The sequence below is a fragment of the Mustela erminea genome, chromosome 4 (genome assembly GCF_009829155.1).
Source record: "Mustela erminea isolate mMusErm1 chromosome 4, mMusErm1.Pri, whole genome shotgun sequence".
Classification (NCBI taxonomy): Eukaryota; Metazoa; Chordata; class Mammalia; order Carnivora; family Mustelidae; genus Mustela; species Mustela erminea.
In genome coordinates this window covers 77,226,104-77,246,063 of record NC_045617.1, presented here as the reverse complement: position 1 = coordinate 77,246,063, position 19,960 = coordinate 77,226,104, and the positions used below count along the sequence as shown (strand labels likewise).

The following is a 19,960-nucleotide window of genomic DNA, read 5'->3' as shown; positions in this document are numbered from 1 at the left end:
CACTCTAACCACCACTAACTGGGTGGTTAGTACTCTAACCACCATGTTAGAAAAGCTACACACAGGCTCCCAGTCAATAGGTCCTGCTGAGCCTCCAGCTTCACTGCTAAGTGAGTGTAGCATCTCAGACGTCCAGAAGATGATCACTTTAGATGACTATAGCCTAAGCCCACATTTGCCTACAATCATATGAGATACCCAAGTAAAAACTGCCTAGTTGATCCTTCCTAAATTTCTGACCCTCTAAATCATGAGCACAGTAAAATTGTCTGTGTAAATTATACCATTACGTTTTGGAGTGGTCTGTACACAGAAACAGCATTTGAAACCATCGGCTAATAAGTAACAACATACTGCAGCATGCTGTAAGTTCTCCACTGGAGCTCTGTAGATAACAGAGAAATGATTAATAGCTCTATTTTATAATTGGGAAGGTTTTCACTGAGAAGAGGCCATTTGGGTTTAGGCTCCTAAAATGAGTAGAATCTCACTAGTCAGGAAATGCCAATTTAATAGTGTACCGGGATGTAGGATGTAGAACAGATTTTAAAAATACTGAGGATAGCTTCTGAAGTTTGTACATGTTTCACATGTACAAGGATAATCTGCCATCAATTGAGATATGAAATGTAAGAAATAGACGCCTTTAGAGAAAGATATCATCCTTGTTTTGAATGTATTATGTTTCGTGTGTCCACAAGATAGCCAAAAAGGAAATGTCTAGCCAATAGTGGGAAACACAGGTAAAGTGCAGATTTTATGCAAGTGTTGCAGAGAAGCAAAGCAACCTGCAGTCTCACTGATAAATGGAAACTAACAATATAATCAGTAACATGAGTTTTGAATCCCCCAAACAAATCTTATTACTGTTTACATATACTGACTTGACTTCATGAATAAATTAAGTATACAAATTTAGTTCTTCATAATACATACAAATTAAAAAAAAAAAGACTGATGGATTATAATGTTTTGCTTGTATATTTTAAATCCAATCTTATATAATTTGTCTATACTGAAATATCATTCACTTATTGGTAGTAATATACTTAATCTTATGCATTTTGATCAGCTATTATCAAAAGTTTTAAAATCACACAAACTGTGATCAAAATAGAAATGAAAGTCAAGTTTTAAATAACTTACTAGATAAAAATTATTCATTTTAAGAGAAACATACTCAATTTCAATAAGGCTAGGAATTTTTAAAATATTTATTTATTTATTCTATATATAGAGTGAGAGCACAAGAGGGAGGAGCAGAGAGAGAATCTCAAGCAGACTCCACGCCAAGTGCAGAGCTAGACCTCATGACCCTGACATCATAACCTGAGCAAAAACCAAGAGTCAGACACTTAACTGACTGAGCCACTCAGGTACCTGAGACCCAGATTTTTTTAAAGTTAAGGAATTGAATATATCTAATCAAGATTAAGAAATAGGAAATAGTATTTGCTTTTTTTCTAACATGGTCCTGTAGAAGATAAAACCTATCTATAACAACAGTGTTCTAAAGAGTTTGTTTGTTTGTTTGTTTGTTTAATGCCTGTGAAACACGCAAAACAAAAAACTGAAATAATGGACAATCTTATAACGGAGGAAATCAGCACTAGAGTTTTTCCATAGCACAAGGATAAATATTTTGAACCTCAAGCAATGTGTTTAAAGGAAATAGCACAAATAAGAATGTCTTTGATCTGACTGCTATTTATTTTTCATTGCTCTGAATAATCAAGTTCAATATCAGTTTATTATTAGTGACATTAGGATATTAAAAGTGTTTGTTGGAGCATTATGGTTTAATATCAATATCACATATAACTAAATTTTAAAAGGAAAGAGAAACTGGAAGTTTTAAAAAGCCTAACAGAATCATCAGACAATTTAAGCCTCCTGGCTGTGAAAAGAACCAAACTCAAAACTGTTAACCTTTCTTACCCAGCAAGCTTTAACCAGGTGTTCAGAAATGTCATTTTTTTAAAAAACTGTCTTTCTTACCTCTTTTGAAGATACAAGATGTCAGCTGATTTGAGATTTTTTTTTTCAATGTAGCAAGCGTTTAGGATTTTTCTTCTAATGGAAAGAGTAGTTTTAAAGAACCATATGGAGACCTCTATTTATAAGTTCAATAATACTTGATAATTTCTGGGATATGACTATTAATATACATCACATAGCATCAAAAATATTAAAATTGTTTCAAGCATTTCTACTGCTTCCTAAAGTGATATAATATTGCTCCTAAAGTGATTTAATTGTGATTAATTGCATGGATTTTTAAAATATTTATTATGTGGATACTTTACATGCATCTATTATTATTTTCTGTTCATTTAGACATAATTTTTGACAAATCAGAAATAAATTTTAGAAAAGGCATTCTATAGAATTTAATATTTTTCCAAACTTCAAAATATAATTTTTATAAATCAATACAGAGAAAAGCATTCTCAAGTTCTCTAAATGGTTTAAAAGCTGTGCTTGTAATTCCCATGAAAGAAAATATAATATATTGATGTTTATTCAATAATAATTTTGAATCCTCCTTAAAAGATGTAGTCAGAGTTTAATTTTACTGGGACACTGTCCATTAACTTTGTAATTAAGTATGACTTGGTGGGAAGCTATCTTTAACTTTGTCTTTGTCCTAATGATACATTTAATCATTACCTATTCTGTGGGCTACAGCACTTGACACATATAATTGCAACATTTTAAAATGCTTTTCTCTAAATATCTGTTCAAAAATCCTTAATTAAAAATGTTTCCAATTCAATTATATTTACATGTTGGTATCTTTTTTGTTTTAACCTTGGAACCTTCATTGCATTTCTTTCTTAATCGTACATTTTATTAAAAAAGAATATAATTTTGTAACTGATATTATCATCTACCTCCAATTGGACAGCTAATTGAAGAGCATAATATGAAATATGCCTTGAATGACATCTGGACAATGCTGTCAGAACTTGGAGACTGTGCTGAGGTATTCCTCAAGATATTATATATAAGGCAAATTAGACTATTCTCTGAAAGTTAAGCTTCATAATCAATACAGAGTGGGAAGAGTGAGTGAGCTCAGAAAGTACCAACTACATAATACTATAAATACACCTCCGAAGGGCTTCCTTGCATTACTCAAGTGCTGTGGAGATCTCGGCAAGCTGGGCTGTGTTAATAATATTAAAACTGTGACATAGACCACAGCATAAGCATTCAAAACAACTAACAGATATAGAACTTGTTCAATACACATCTTGCAATCACAATGGGGGAGAAAGTCTTGTCCAATGGATTCGGTATTCTAGTCTTTTTGATGAGCTCTTCCCTGTAATAGTATAGTTTTTCAAATTATCTTAGTTGAGGGACTCTCCTGAAATCATCTAAATATCCCTTGACATTAAATTCTGATTGAACTTTATAACTGTGATGATTTTAGGCTGTACAGTTTGGCTGCAGAGAATGGACCCTTTGTACATGCCTTAATATTCTGGTCCTCGTTACACATTAATAATCAGAATACTGATTGGAATTCTGGAAAGTACCTCAGTGGGGTGCATTTTAGTCATTTTTGTTCAACTCTGCCCAGCTGTTTTGGGAAGATCAGCAATATGCAATGATTTAAAAAAGGAAAATAAGCACTTCTTTATATATTTGGGAGCTGAAATAAACTAGGACATTGTAGGCACAGAATTAGCTACAGAGTCCTAAATCTACTATAAAAGATTTTGTTTTTCATGGAAAACTTTATTAGTCATTAATTTTTTCTCATGTAATTATTTTCCAGCCAGGATGCCAAAGTTCTCATGTTTGTTTAAAGAAAAAATATTATTACAGGGATACAATTTGCTTGGTGGCAGGCAAAGCTAGGTCTTGGTCATTCTTGTGTTCACATACAATGATGAAGCATTATTTTATACCCTTAGGCATTTTACATATGATCTTTCTACGAACTGAATGTTTGTGTCCCTCTGAAATTCCTATGTGGGAACCTAAAACCCAATGTGATGGTATTTGCAGGCAGGGCTCTGGAAAATGATTAGGTCATGAGATTAGAGTCCTCATGAGTGGAATAGTACCCTTGCAAAAGAGATAAGAGATAGCTGATCTCCGTCTCTCTTTTTCTCTTTCCTCCATCAGGTATATAATCAGAGGGAATCTGTCTGCAAACCAGCAAGAGGACTCTTACCAGAAACCAAACTGACTGGCACTTTGAACTTACACTCCCTAGTCTCCAGAACTGTAATAAACTTCTATTTAAGTCACCCTGTCTGTGCTACTTTTGTTACAGGATCCTCGAGTTGCTCTCTTTAATTTCTCACTCATTCCAGTGAGTTAGGTATTATCTACATTTCATAGATTGACAGCAAAAGCTAAGAGGCAAAAACTTGTCCAAGGTCACATCTACTAAACAGAGGTGGGAAACTTGAACCCAGACCATCAAACTACAAAGGTAGAGTTAAACTACTAGACTATACACTAAGAGAATAGTGGGTTATAAACTAGATAGCTTGTCAGATGCCCCTTCAGAATGAACAGTGAACATGTTTGCATCACCACATCACATCAATTGTTCTCCATAACTACCAGATTGCCATAGCTTTCCCAATACTTCTGAAGGCAGACCATGTCATCTGATACATACTAAGAATTAATAACTATTTATTTAAAAAACTGATAAATTTGTCAATTTTATACTGACCACATTGTATTAGGAAAATTACCTTTCGATATTTACATAAAAACCTAATAATCATTATAATCATCTTTTATGGTTAGTTATTGCCTGACTTTTAATCCTAACATAGCTGTTATCAACTGAAATGAAATAGCTGATATTTGACAGTTTTATCATCAAAAAAAGCATATATTCCAATCTAATACTTACCTAGCATTTTTTTTCCTGGAAGTTTAAATCTAGCATTTTACTTTTTGTTGTATAAGAAATATTGGATGTTGAATTTCCCAAATTGGATAATCTCATATTCCCTGTGCTCCACTGATTCATCCCTCCCTCCTCCAAAACCCCTGACAACACTAAAATTTATTCCATCTCCGTGGTTTTACCTTTTCTAGAATATCATGTAGTTAGGGTTATATAATAAGAAGACTTTTAAGACTGGCTTTTTTTTCACTTATAATTTAAGTTTCCTCTGTGTCTTTCTGTGACTTGATAGCTCATGCATTTTTAGTACTATAAAAAGTAGCGTTGTATGGATGTAACAGAGTTTAATGATCTAATCACCTATAGAAGAGTGTATTTGGTTCCAAATTTTAGCAACTATGTATAAAGTAGGTACAAAGATTTGTTTGCAGGTTTTGTGTGGACACGAGTATTTAAGTCATTTGGGTATGTACTATGATTGCTGGATTGTATGGTAAGAGTACATTTAGTTTTATAAGAAACCACCAAACTGTCTTCCAGAGTGGCTGTACTATTTTGTGTTCCCTCCAACAATGAATGAAAGTTCCTGTTGCTCCACATACTCCCCACATTTGATGTTATTAGTGTTTTGGATTTTGCCCTTCTAATAGGTATACAGTAGAATTTCATTGTTTTAATTTGCAATTTCCTAATGATGTATGATGCTGAACATCTTTTCATATGCTTTTTTGGTCATCTGTGTATCTTCTTTGGTAAAGTATCTGTTCAGATCTTGTGCCCCAATTTTTTTAAAATCATCTTTCTATTTTTTGCATAACTGTCCTTTATCAGATATGTATTTAATAAACATTTTATCTTATCCTATGTCTCGTCTTCAAGTTTTCATAATGGTATCTTCTGAAGAACAGACATGTTTAATTTTGATGAAGTCCAACTTATGAATTTTTAATTCATGGCTTTGCCCTTGGTATTGTACCTAAAAAGCCATTGCCAGAAGCCAAGGCCACCCAGATTTTCTTGTTATCCTCTGGGAGTTTTACAATTTTACATTTAGGTCTATGATCCTCTTTGAGTTTTTTTAAAAATTTTTTTAAGATTTTACCTTTATTTGACACAGAGAGAGATCACAAGTAGGCAGAGAGGCAGACAGAGAGAGAGGCAGGGGGATGCAGGCTCCCTGCAGAGCAGAGAGCCCGTTGTGGGGCTCAATCCCAGGACCCTGAGATCATGACTTGAGCTGAAGGCAGAGGCTTTAACCCACTGAGCCACCCAGGAGCCCTGAATTTATTTTTTGAGAAGGGTGTAGAGTCTGTGTCTAGATGCCGCTGCTGCTGTTGCTGCTGCATCTCCTCCCCCGTCCCCTCCCCCTTATTCCCCTTCCTCCCCCACCACTTTCTTCTCCTCCTCCTCCCTCTTTTTTTTTCTTCTTCTTTTCTTCCTCCTCCTCCTTCTCTGCCACCTTCTTCTTCTTCTTTACTTGTGGATGTCCAATTGTTCCAGCACTATTTGTTGAGAAGATTATACTTTCTCTTTGGAACCATTTTTCCTTTTTTGGTCAAAGCTTAGTTGACTATATTTTTGTGGGTCTATTGCTGGGTTATTCTGTTCCATTGATCTATTAGTCTACTATTTTGGCACTGCTATTTAGTCTACTATTAGTAGTAGTCTATTAGTCTACTATTTTAGCACCATGCTATGTTGGTTATTCTCGCTTTATATACAGTTGAAGTTGAAGTAGTGGTGTCAGTTCTCCAACTTTGTTTTTCTATTGTCTTAGCTATTTTGGGCCTTTTCTTTTTCCATAGAAACTGTCTAATAAGATTTTTGATGGCTACAATATCAGTTTGTCAATATCCACTGTCATTTTACTATGATTGCATTGAATCTATAGATGAAAAACTGACATCTTAACAATTTTGAGCCTGCCTACCCATGAACATGGAATAATTCTCATTACTTGGTTCTCTCTCTTTTTTTTTTTATTTGAGTTTTGTGGCTCTCCTCATATAAATCATACAAATATCTGTTATAATTACATCTAAATATTTATTTTGTTATTTCTAATGTAAATGGTACTACATTTTGAACTTTGTTCATTCTGATTTTTTATTGCTGCCATATAAAAGAGCAACTTACTTTTGTGTATTAACCTTGTATCCTGAAGAGTTGCTATAATTATTTACTAATTTCAGGAGGCTTTTCTTGATTCTTTGGAATTTTCCACACAGATACTTATCATATGAGAACAAAAACAGTTTTATTTCCTCCTTCTTAGTTGGTAAGTTTTAATTTCCCTTTCTTGTCCTATTGCATTAACCAGTACTTCTAGTACAATGTTAGATAAAGGAAGTGAGAGGGGTATCCTTGCCATTTTTCTTATCTGGGGGAAAGCTTCTGTTTGTCATTAATTCTGACATTAGCTGTAGGTTTTCTGTATATATTTTTTTATCTAGTTAGGGAAGTTCTTCCCTATTCCTAGCTTGCTAAGAGTTTTAATCATTAATGGGTGTTAGATTTTTTCAAATTTTTTAATTCATTGTTTGATTTGATTATATATTAGAGTTCCTTGATTTTTTTAATAAAGTTCTTGTCTAAAAATACTTTAAACTTTGTGGTATATATGTACATGAAAAGAAAATTGAAGTCCCAGATTTTCCAAAGCAATTTAGTTGAGGCAAAACAAAAGTTAATGCCATTAAAAACAAACAAACAAAACACCTGTAAACTCTCCTTCCTACAGTGCTTGTTAGTGTGACAAAGTGATCCCCTGCAAAACAAGGACCCTCATTTAGGTTCCTTCACTTGGGAACAATATTTTAAAAGGAGGACTCATTTTTGTATCTTAAAAAAATAAACTCAATTTATTCAGTAAACATTTATTCAGTGCCTCTTTTGTGCTGGGAGCTGGAAAAGCATAAATGGTTGCAGTGAGTTCAGTTAATGTCAGAATGCATCTACCTGGATGATAGAGACACATACACAGGGATCGAGGCCCATAGCATATAGATTACCAAACATCCCCTGATGGAAAGAGAAAAGATTTCACAGAAGTACTGGAATTTGTAGTGGATTCTGAAACTAGATAAGAGGTTTGTCATTAAGGAGGAATTGGAAAGACATCTCCAACATAAGGAACAACATAAACAAACCATGGAGTGTGAAGGTTCATGTGGCGGAATTGCTAGATATACAAAGTCGGGGAGAAGCAGTGAGCAAAAGCTTGAAAGTCACATGGAGAATTGGTGGTGAAGGGAACTCTAGTATCCTACCAAAGATTTTAAATTTATATCCTTCCTGTGATAGTCTTTGAAGATGCTAAGTCCAGATATTCTTTCTGGTATTATGCCAATGTAATTAATAAAGTTTTGTTCATAAAAGAACATTATACATAATAAACTGACCAACAATATGTAGAAAGTCATTATCTTATTTGGAAATAGTCCCACCCACTGTGGGTGGCTTTGGAAGCCACCCACAGTTGTGTTATCCACATCCTCCTGTCTCCAGAGACAACATCTTCTGTTTCATCATTGTTTCTTTGTTACATATGTGTCAAGGACATAATTTCTATATCTTGTGTGCCATTGTTACTGACACTTATGATTAAATAACATTAGATAATCTTCATTTCATTTAATTAAATATCATGCTTTGCTCCAGAGATATATTTTTTGATTCTTAAGTGTGATTTAAGCATATATTTTGAAATGTAAACAGAGTAAATACTTCAAATAATACAATTCCATTTAGTAGATTTACATAGTATTTTTAAGCATTTTCATTTTCGAATCTGAATCTGAATTTCATGTATTTATACTTTTGTGCAGATACTTACAATCAGAAAAATAAGTCTATCTTCAGAATTTGGGACAAAGTGGAAATGCTTCAGACATAGTAAATATTTTTTATAAATGAGAATTAGACAATATTATGACTGGAAGCTCCACTAGAGATTGCTTAGTGAAATAAGCTTGGATTATAAAAGAGGCAGGTAACTAGCCTAATGTCACAGAATAAACTATGGGAAAGGCAGATAGCTTATTTTGAGATAGATCTATACTCCACTGTTCAAACAGGTTAATATTTTTAATTACCATTGGCTTTTATCAGTTATTTTTTTCAAGGACCAACAGTACAAGTGCTAACTTCAACTTAAGAATTGTTCACCGTGATTGTTATTGCCAAGAGTTTTAGGACAATAGATGCTGTGTATGGCTTTCCCGACTAGAATCTTTATTCTAGTATAAGAATAAAATGAAATAAAAATCCAAACTTTGTAAGTTACAATAATGAAAAAAAAATTTCTTAACTTACATTTTGCCATTTTTGAATTCCAAAGATCTGAATTAAATTTTCATTTTTTAAAAATCATTTTTCAATCAGTTTATACTACAATATTATTCTATTAAAAATTGGGCAGTAGTAGTCAGTAAGACACAGGTAATTTTATGTAGAATAGTGATAAAATTTTCATGTTCGATCCTGAAATTATTTGACCAAAAATGTATAATTTCATTCACAGCAAGGAGAAAATAACAATGCACGTGGAGTCAATGACTTCATATGATTTCTTGCAATATGACTTTTAGAGAATGGGACTAACCTCCATTAATTTGTTATAAGATGTAGCATAAAATTAGTTTTTATACAATTTTATTCAAGGTAGTGTATGTCAATTTTTTTTTCCTAAACAAGTCTTTAATGGAAAATTAATTTATAAATGAAAGAAAAAGTCAATAAAAAGAAAAAAAAACTCAGGAAAAACCTTTGTTTTATAACATAACAGCTTAGAATATACATTCTATTAAAGATTTCTAAGGGAAAAAAGATCCAATCCATATGTGGTTTCAAGATAATAGCAAGAACAGAACGAAATATTAAAACAAAAAGACATAATTAGCAGCTTGATGTTCTTGAGCTCATAAAGAGGCATTTTCTTGGTGTGTTGTATGGTGCATTTCCACAATCCTTTATATAATCTAGCCTAGAATGTCAATGGAACAAAGCTGATTTTTTTCACTGTTGAACAAAATTTTAATCTTCAAGTATTTATGTTAAATAATTAAAAGTTGTTTTTACATGCCAGTGATGGTAACTGAAATTGTATATGAGAAAAAACAGGATTTGTAAGAGAATTTCACTATGAAAAGCATGGAAACAGACTCTTCAAGATTAAAGGATGTGTGTTTTTTTGTTTTGGGTTTGTTGTTGTTGTTGTTTTAAATGGAGCCCAAGATGGGGCTTGAACTCAGTGTAGGGCTTGAACTCATGACCCTGAGATGATCTCATAGCATCACCTCCAAATCTCGTCAACAGCATTGGCACACATTGCTCTCTTACTGGGCTGAAATTCTCTTTAGCACTGAATGGCATTCTTATCAATAAATGTGTGAATCACGTAAACCAAATGTTGCATGGCAGATTACAGCACCCTGTGGGAGATCAATGTAACAATACACATTTCTTTAAATAAATGTTGTTCTGCTGTGTAGATAGGATTTAGATTTGTCTAGTTATTAAAAAGATGAGGGGAGTGGGGAGGAACATAGTGAGATAGAAACTAGAAAAGAATTTCCAATTCATAAGATAAAATAATTGTGAGAACATTCCGAAAGTATTAAATAAAAGTGAGAAGTGAGATGCGCTATGTGAGCGAGTAAGATAATGGAGAATTGCCAAAGGTTCTCTTGAAGATATATAAAATACGTAAATAAGCAGAGTGCACTCCTTTCCATGTGTCGTAAAGCTCTGCATGTAAACCATCTTCTCTCTGTAGCCCACTTCATGTTCCTCACACCCACTCTCCAGCGCCTAGCCTGTTGTGGGCGCTCAATAAATATTAAACAATCAAAGCACAAACTGTTGTGAAAAAGTTTGGAATTCACAGGAATCAATAGTATTGTTATCATTTAACATTTATTGAGGGTCAACAGCATGACTTAGTCCACATGTGCAAATAAGTTATTTTATAATCACATATTAAGCAAATAGTTAAATACAGTTTGTGTTAACTAAACTTCCAGTTTTACTCCATTGGTCTGAAATGCAAAATTGTTTCTTTTTAAAATAATTTTGACACACCGTGAAATATAAACATTAATTATTTAAATAAATAAGTTTCTCGCAGGGAAACCATTACTCTTAGATATTATTAACATACACTTTGAAGTATGAGATAAATCTACAATAAGTACACATCACGTATTCTAAATAGACCAGTGCATGTACAAAGAATAGAAGAATCTGAAAAGGTGAAGGATGATGACAAATACACAAAGCTGTAATAGCATTTGGGTTTCCCTGCTGTTATGACAACTTAAAACACTAATACAAATATGTAGGGCACCCTTGTTTACAAAATAGAATCAAAGGCAAAGAAAGAAACTCTTCAGGCGAACACAAATTAGTGTGCTTCGGAATTTAGAAACATTTCTTAAGGTAAGGCAAGATATAATTTTTTATTACAGGAAATGAACTGTATTTGATACATTTATGATCCACAGTCTCCAGTTTTATCCTGAATAAAATGACTACTAATTGTGCTCAGATTTATTCTTGTGACTAATAGGCACTTAAATTCTATTTAATCTTTTTTCGTGAATATTTTTCTGTCATGTTTCTACTTAACAATTTTGAAGTGATTTTTAATAGCTAAGAGAATGGAAAACTATATTTAATATTTCTGAGGTGATTTTTTCAGTTTAATTTTAGGATTCTCAAGTATCTATAAGTACTCAAGTTTATGGTATGTTTTTCCTTAACATTTGAATATCAGAATCTTAGAAAAGAAAGTACTTCTAGACTAGCCTTCCCCTAAAGGAGAATAGCCTCTATATCTTGATGTAAGGAACACACTGCTTAAACACATGGTTGAATAGAAAATTTTTACATTTGGAAGGACTAAGAGATCATCTAATTCTGCTCCACAGTTGTAAAAATAAGAAAAACAAGGATAGGCCTAATGTTTCTATATTTATACTCATATATTGGCTTAATTGGGCATTGTTTTAATTTCTCCTTCATTTTAAGATTTTTAAAAAAAAATTCACAAGAGTTGCAATCATTAAAATTTAATTTTTCAGTGTTTATCTGTATAATGACTATTCACCATATGCAGTTTTATTTATGTGAGAACACCATTTACAAAGATCATAATAATATGGTGTCACTAATGAATCATGTATATTTAATTATTATTTTTTCTCTACTAGTTCCATTTTAGAACTGAAGAATTTAATCACTTATGTCCTGGTTTCTAAAATATGGCAAACTTCACTCTTGGAAATCATATTTTGATTAACTAAAATATTCTCTTAATTGAACAATATTTAGAGGAACAGTTCATCTAATAATCTTTTCTTTAACAACCCCTCTGTATTCATTCAACCCACAGATACTCATTGAACATATACTGTATGCCAGCACTGTTGTGGGCTTCTAGAACAGACTGTTAGAGAAGACCTTAAGTGAACTCATACATAGGTGTGAATGAAAGAAAAGGAAAGATGACTTGCAAGTGATCTAATTTATTACTATTTTTTTTTACCTTTTTACTGTTGGATTTCAGTCACTTTGAGGGAAGAAAATTAAAAACGGGGAGATGTTGGGACTTCAATCTACAATTCAGATCTTTTAAAGTTAATTGTCTGGTGTCCTTCCCTGCCCAAGTAAGTAGCTAGACCCTGGATGCTTCTTTAGAGTGCCTCTATTGCTCATCTGGCTAGTAACAAACAAATATTGCTTAATGTTTTCTTCTGAAAGAAATCAAGATTGAAAAAGAAAGGTAAATGGGATTTAGGAGGCAGGTCAATTTTGAAAGTGAATAACAAGGAAAAAAATGTACGCTATAAGAAATTAAATGTCAACAAATGAATAAATTAAGCTTAATGAAACATGATGCACTCTTTCGAGGTGTAATATACAAATATCTAAATATAAGTCCTCCTATGGTAGAACACAGCATGTAGCAAGTGTTACAATGTTTTATCTTTGACTTTCCTTAGCTCTCACTATAAGAATAGCAACACTTACTGTGTTAAATATTTGTATCTCTTGATGCTTCTAGGTACAGCCTATTCCAAGGAGGAATAGTTAATGATGTGGGGTGTGTGTGTGTGTGTATGTGTGTGTGCACCTTTAAATGGAGAAATTATTTATAAAGTGTTTCTTAATACTCAAAATTCTAGTCCAGCCAATTTAAGATCTTCACAAAAAGAATAACTAAAAAAACAATTAATCATGAGTTAGAGATAAAATCGAGTTATCTTTGGACTTTTGCAGAAGTTAGATTAGCCAAATTTCTACTTCTTATGTGATGCAAGGTCTAGGTTACTAAATTACATTAACATGAAATTCATTCCACCTTTCACTATGTGAATTTCCCATAATGTAAAGTTTAGCTTAATCAATGTTTCCTAAGCACAATTACAATTCAGACTAAGTTCAGAGGTTCAGTAGATGCAATTTTATATAGATCACCAAGTATATTTTCAATCTAGTACGAATTTTGAAAATCATATTTTTCCCCAGTACAAGTTCATGATGCAAACTTAAATGAATAAAAGTGACTCTTTAAGAACTATTTAATTGTATTTCAATGCATTATAAACTGGTTTTAGATTATACTTCTGAAGATAAATAAACTGCATAAGGAAGAGAAGTACACAATAGATTTAGTGTCTCATCTTATGAATAACTTTTAGAATACTCTGATGAAATCTGTAAAATGTCATTGACTTATTTTCACATTAACTTTTGATTTTTAAATCACAAATATATTTTTCATATCAATTATTAGTCATACATATATCATCTCAAAAATACGCAATTTATCCAAATACTCTATTTCTTATGATATATTGAAAAATATGAAGCCATCGCTTTGCAATATTTAAAACCAAAATGATTTACTAAGTCAATATTTAAAAAGCCATTGAGAGAACCTCATTTTTTAATGTAAGCTAAGAGCCTAAGCTTTTACGAAAAGGTGTTTTTAATAAAAAATTAATTATAGAATTTTGAGAAGTTAACTTCACATCTCTAAGAGCCATATCTAGTCTCCTACCTATTTGCGGAAATATTACAGAATTAACGAAATGGACACCAACATGCAGGTAAGAAGAAATAAAAAATCTGTGTTTAAATACTTATCTCTTAGGTGCTATTACTAGTGTGGGCATTTTATATTCTAGCCAGTCTTCTCAATATGCTGTGGCTATTAAAGCAAATCTACAAATGCCAAAGATGAGCAATCAACAACTTTATATAAAAAAGGAAAAATTGTGAAGCTTAATGAGATCAAAGTGGTTTGACAGTTTATCTCACCTGATTTGATAAGGAAATATGCCTAAGTAAGGACTATGCAATTATCTAAGAATTTATTATTCTTCATATCCTTTCCCATGTTTTCTCATTTGAGCTCCACATCTTGTTGAATAGACAATTCAGATATAATTAACACCCTTTTATTTGTTTGTTTATTTATTTATTTATTTTTTCAGAAGAAATTTAGGCTCAAGGCCTTGCCTAAGTGAACAAGTTAAAGTTGGGATGTAATCCTCCTATTCATCTACTTTATATATCAGAAATACCCACATCAGAAAGAACTTGACAGAAACTCTCTATTGAGTTGTAAAATTTCACAAAGCCCCCAAAAGCCAAAATTAATTTGAAAATATTTTCAGTATAATTGCAATCTGATTTTATTTTGAAAAGCCCAAGGAAATAAATTTTTAACCAATTATTTAACTTAATTGAATCCGAAACCTTAATTCACTTATCTGAAATGTGAGAAATTAAAGGGTTTTCTTGATATATCTGTGTCAAAAATAAATTTTTTTCATATTAGGAATTATTCCCAAATTTAAAAGGAAAAATTATTTTGATTTTATTCTTGACAAAATCATTACTAGTTCTGATTTTATTACAATAAGTAATAAGTATTATAATAGATGAAAAACCAAAGGCCAGGGAACCATAATTAAAGTTATTAGCACTCTGAGCTCTAACAGAAGGCCCAACATCACTTTACAAGTTTTAACTCTACTGTACTCCTGCATTTTTCTCAAGGATACTCTAGAATAATATATTTATTTCATGGCCACATAAATAGAACTAAAATGTATTACTTGTAATATTCTGATTTTTAATATTGAGATTTCAGACCTCTTGGGAGAATCAGTTGCTGAAGTTATAGTATAAACTCAAATAATTTACTTTTGATTTTTTTTCTTTAAGTTTTACATATTCTTTTTTAAGCATGAGAAGTTACTTTTGCATAAATAGAATTATGTCATCTTTATTCTTCAAACTATGATCAATGGGGTGGTGTTAAAACCACAAACCAAACAGAAAAATGTCTACCAGTTACCTCAGATCATTTCCTTATTCCCAATAATCTTCAGCATTTTCCCTGATATAATTAAGAAGTCTGTGGAGTTTTCCTGCTCTGAACTTATATTCAAAGTTTAGTTATACAAAAGAACAAAAACCCAGATTGCTGCCTCACATTCTCCCTGGAACAGAAAAACATGCAAGGACAGTGATAGAGAGTAAGAGATTTAACAATTATTGTCTTCCTCCTGTCTGAATCCAGTGCTTTCCTCCTCATGTTGTTGTCTTTCTAAAGAAGATAATGTCAACCTCCTTCATTTTTTTTTACCTTGCTCCACTGTCTTGGTTGTTTTCTCTTCCTTCTTACCAGGTACAGCTGCAAAGCAGAGATAACGTTAAATAAAAGTTCCAGATGGAAATGCTGCTTTTGCTCAAAAAAGCATTTTGTAACTCATTCACTGCCAGCTCTTTCTTCTAAACAAGCTATTTCGAAGCTTTTCAACATTTCTCATTTCTCTATAAACCAACTGAAACCTATTTTAAATCTAATGTTAAAGAATTAGAGAAAAAAGCAATAATTTCTTGCCTTCTTCTGACTGGTTTTTCCATTCTTTTCTACCTTCTTCTTTTATATTCTGCTTTGACAAACAAGGTCTACGAAGAATTCTACTTGACAGGACTATGATTAATCGACTTACAATTCAGGTTATTGCTGGAGTCATTCAGTGTCTTGAAAATGTCAACTAAGATGTTCCTTTAAATTCAAGCTTAACTTAGCTTAACCAACTGAAAGAAGAGTGTGGTCATGCTTGAGATTCATTTAAATATGAAAGTCATCCCAAATCATAAGTAACCAAAAGAGAAATAAGATTATCATTTAGATGCTGTTTAACCTGAACTATTCTTTCTCTAAGAATCATTGCTCTCAGTAGAGTACTCACTGTTAACCTATTTATACATCAAAACAGTAGCAATTATTCATACAAAATCAGTATTCCTTACTGAAATAATTGACTCAAGCAAGGATCTTCAGAGAACACTAGCAGCCATTTGATGAAAGATGATTAGGGGACTGAATATTGCCATTACAACCAGGTATTAGCCCACAGAGTTACAAGGGGAAAATGCAACTTTGAAACAAAGCAATGTGATTGTCACCAACTTAACCACTGATGAAACTCAGAACCATTGGGACATCCCAATGTCTGGGACATCCTCATCATCTGGCTTCTTAATGATATACAGTGTGATATATATAAATCAGTATTGCCCTCTGAAGTATTCTTGTCAAAGCAACTGACTATCCAACTGGATCCACTTAAACCAATGATTTAGTTTTCAGTTTAATCAAACATAGGATGTAAAAAAGTATTGAATAATATTCTGAAGAATTCACCAAAGCAATCAAAAATGTCTACAGTGTACCTGGCCATGATCTCTTAAAAAAACAAACAAACAAACAAACAAAAACCAAAAAACCAAAAAAACAGTATCATGAACTAGAGAAGGGAGAAAAAGGTAGCATAACTTCTTTTCAGAAAACTTGCTGAATTTATCCATTAATTATAATAGCTCAGCTGTAGATCCTTTTGATTGTTTCAAGTAAATAGTAGTTTCATTTGTGAGTTTTATTTCTTACTTTTCTATTTGTGTACACATTATTTCTTTCTCTTACCTTATTGCACTGGCTAAAATATCTAGGACAATGTCTAATAGAAGTGATAATAACAGACATCCTTGTCCTAATTCTCAGATGGATTTTTTTTTCATTTTTTCTGAGAATATTGGCTAATGGTTTTATATTTCTTATCAGATTAAGGAAGTTTCTTTCTAATCTGGTGATGTATTATATTAAATGGATCTACTATGATGAATGTAATTTCCCTTTCTTCTATTATTCTGATTAATTACATTTTTTTTCAAACTGCATTCCTTAAATAAAACCAACTTTATTATGTTTTATCTTTCATGCACATTATCAGACTTGATCTCCTAATATTTTGCTAGGATCTATGTCTCTATGTTCATAAAAGAAGTTAGCTTGTATTTTTTTCTCTTTTTTAGTCCTTGTTAGGTTTTGCAATCAAGGTTATTCTAGCTCCATAAAATGAATGTTTCCTCTTTTTTCTATTCCCAGAAGGTTTAGAGTAAGATTAGTGTTAATTTTTCCTTAAATGTTTGAAAAAATTCACCAGTGAAGCTATCTGGCTAGAATTTTCTTTGGGGAAAAATTATAGTTTTGGATTCAAAATATGAATTTCATAAAAATTTTCAGATTTATTGTAAAATATTCCTATTTTCAATTTTCTGTAAGATCTGTCATGATGTCTCCTGACATTGTTAATTTTCTGACACTGATGTTTCATGCCTTCTCTCTTTTTTCTTAGTAACTTTTCATAAGAGTCTATATATTTTCTTAGGTTTTATGGCAAATCTAATTTTGACTTTTTTGCTTTCCCTATTGTAGAACTTAATTTACTACTTAATTACTTCTTAATTTACTTAATTTTATTATTACTTTTTAAAAATTTGTCTTCCTTCTAATTTATTTGGGTTTAATTTTCCATATTAAAAAGCCATTGGGTTTCTTGATATTCAATTTTCAGCCTTTCTTCTTTTCTAATGAGTATTTTTAAAGAGTGCAAATTTTACCCTACTACTGTTTAGCTGCACCCCAAGTTTCAATGCAATATTTTCATCATACTTTAGATCAACTTATTTCCAAATTTTACTGTCATTTTTTCCTTGACACTTAGGATATTTAGACATGTATTGCTTACATTTTTATACTATCTAGTATTGTTTCTAACATAGCAAGTGATTGATATGTTTTTGCTTAGTGATTAAATGTATTAGTTGACAAATAATATGTCTTAATAAGAAATGTCCTGAGTTGAAAGTGAAAATGGGTAAGCTTTGGTGTTAGTAATTTTCCAGGAATAGGATGGATTTTAGGTGTAACAAAGGAGCAGGAAAGCCTTAGATACACCTAGAGGAAAGTGAACAAATTTTGCTGAAGTGGAATGTTCCCACAGAGGAGATATGGAATAATTTAAAATAAAAGATGAGGCCAATTACAGAAGGCTTTGAATTCTAAACTAGAGTCAGACTTTACTATGCATACTTTAAATAAAGGAGCTAGTAAGATGTGTGGTACATTAATAGAAATAAAACACTGAAAATCTGTAATTCTAATAGAACCCATGGGTATATAATCTTACTCATAATTATTTTATCCAGAAGAATCATTATAAATATTACATAGCAAATTTATACTTTTCAGTTTATTTTATTTTAATCCTCTGAAAAGTAAATGTCTCTCAGCAAACAATTTGAATGTGACTTATACATAAAGACCAAGTTTTCTTTTCAATGATGGGTTCCACATTCATATTAAATAGAGGAGGATAGTCCTCTAAAGTGGTTTTTGTTACTCAGAAAAGGTCACTGCAAATGTTGATTATCTGTACAGAAACGAACACATTTTGCATGAAATGATGATCCTTTCGCTTCTACTTCTGATGTAAAATTCATCAAGCCTAATTCTGTGGAGAATAAACTTTAGAAATAAATAGCTCATGTTAGTAAGTGGATTTCCTAACTGCCTGGAATCAAAAGAAGACCTCAGTCAATTTCTTTTTCTATACTACAGGGTACCTGAAACCTCCTTTAGTGCTGAGAGAAATTCTCTTTGCTCTACATTTGGAAGGATTTACTTTAAGGGAGGAAAGCAAATTTATATTGCACTCCTTCAGAGATCCCTACTAATATAAAGGAAACAAAGTAACTAACATTCTTAGAAAGTAATGCCTGGATTAGAGATAGTCCTGAGGTAAACTGTGAGGCTGAGAAATTGGTTTCTGTAGTTCCAGGTTTTTATTTCATTATTCATCTCCTCAGTTTTCTTTAGGGACTCAATTCTCCAAAACAATTTAATCTCTCCTTTCTTGACCCTTATCACTCATGAAGGCCCTGATGTGTTTCCATTAGCAGTAGGGCTTGTACCTAGGCAGTGAGGCTTCCTTGGAAATGGGGTATGTTAGAATCCTGGTAAAGAAGTAAGGAGTAGGAAAATATTTATTGTTTGAAATGTCCCCCACATGATATTTATACATTATTTCTGGGATGTAGGCCTACAGTCTTAGCATGATAAACTACTATTTCTAAGGAAATAAGAATGTAATGTTATCTGTGCTGAAAGTTTGCTCAGATTTTGAGTTTACAGCCTAGGGATGTCAATGATTGAAACAATAGAATAAATCATTAATTGTGGAAGAAACAGTCTTACTTCTTGGATATAAGGATCCTCAGATATATATTATGGTGGAGAAACAGAAAAGAGAGACTTATCAATTCTTAGATGATGCTAACTGACCAATGTATTCATAAGACCATTCCTTCCTGCTACCAACTTTCCTGAATTTTACATTATATTCCTGAATTTGGAATTATGAGTAATATGATATTTATTGCAGCATTCAAAATGAGACATGTCTGAAAATGAAGTTGAAAGGGAAATAGGGGTTAGATTTTGGGGTCTCATGTCATTTTAACAAGGTTGGACTTTATTTGTTTTATGACCAACTTGGAAAAAGAGGGTTTTACATTGAATGGCTTAGTCAGTTTTATGACCTTGATAACTTGGTTGTGATTGTGGGGAAATTCTGGTAAGATCAATATTAGTGAAATAAAAATCAAAAACCTAAGGACAATAGCGAGTTCAGTACTGTGGTTCAAGCATGA

At 32.1% G+C, this 19,960-nt stretch overlaps 1 protein-coding gene across 1 annotated transcript in view; it reads right to left on the bottom strand.

Annotated features, from left to right (window-relative positions):
- TRDN (triadin) overlaps nt 1–19,960 on the bottom strand; it is a 379,114-nt gene that overhangs the window by 98,116 nt on the left and 261,038 nt on the right. The window contains exon 22 of the mRNA XM_032339654.1: nt 15,546–15,593. Within this exon, the coding sequence (XP_032195545.1) occupies nt 15,546–15,593 (48 nt within the window). The remainder of the gene's footprint in view (nt 1–15,545; nt 15,594–19,960) is intronic.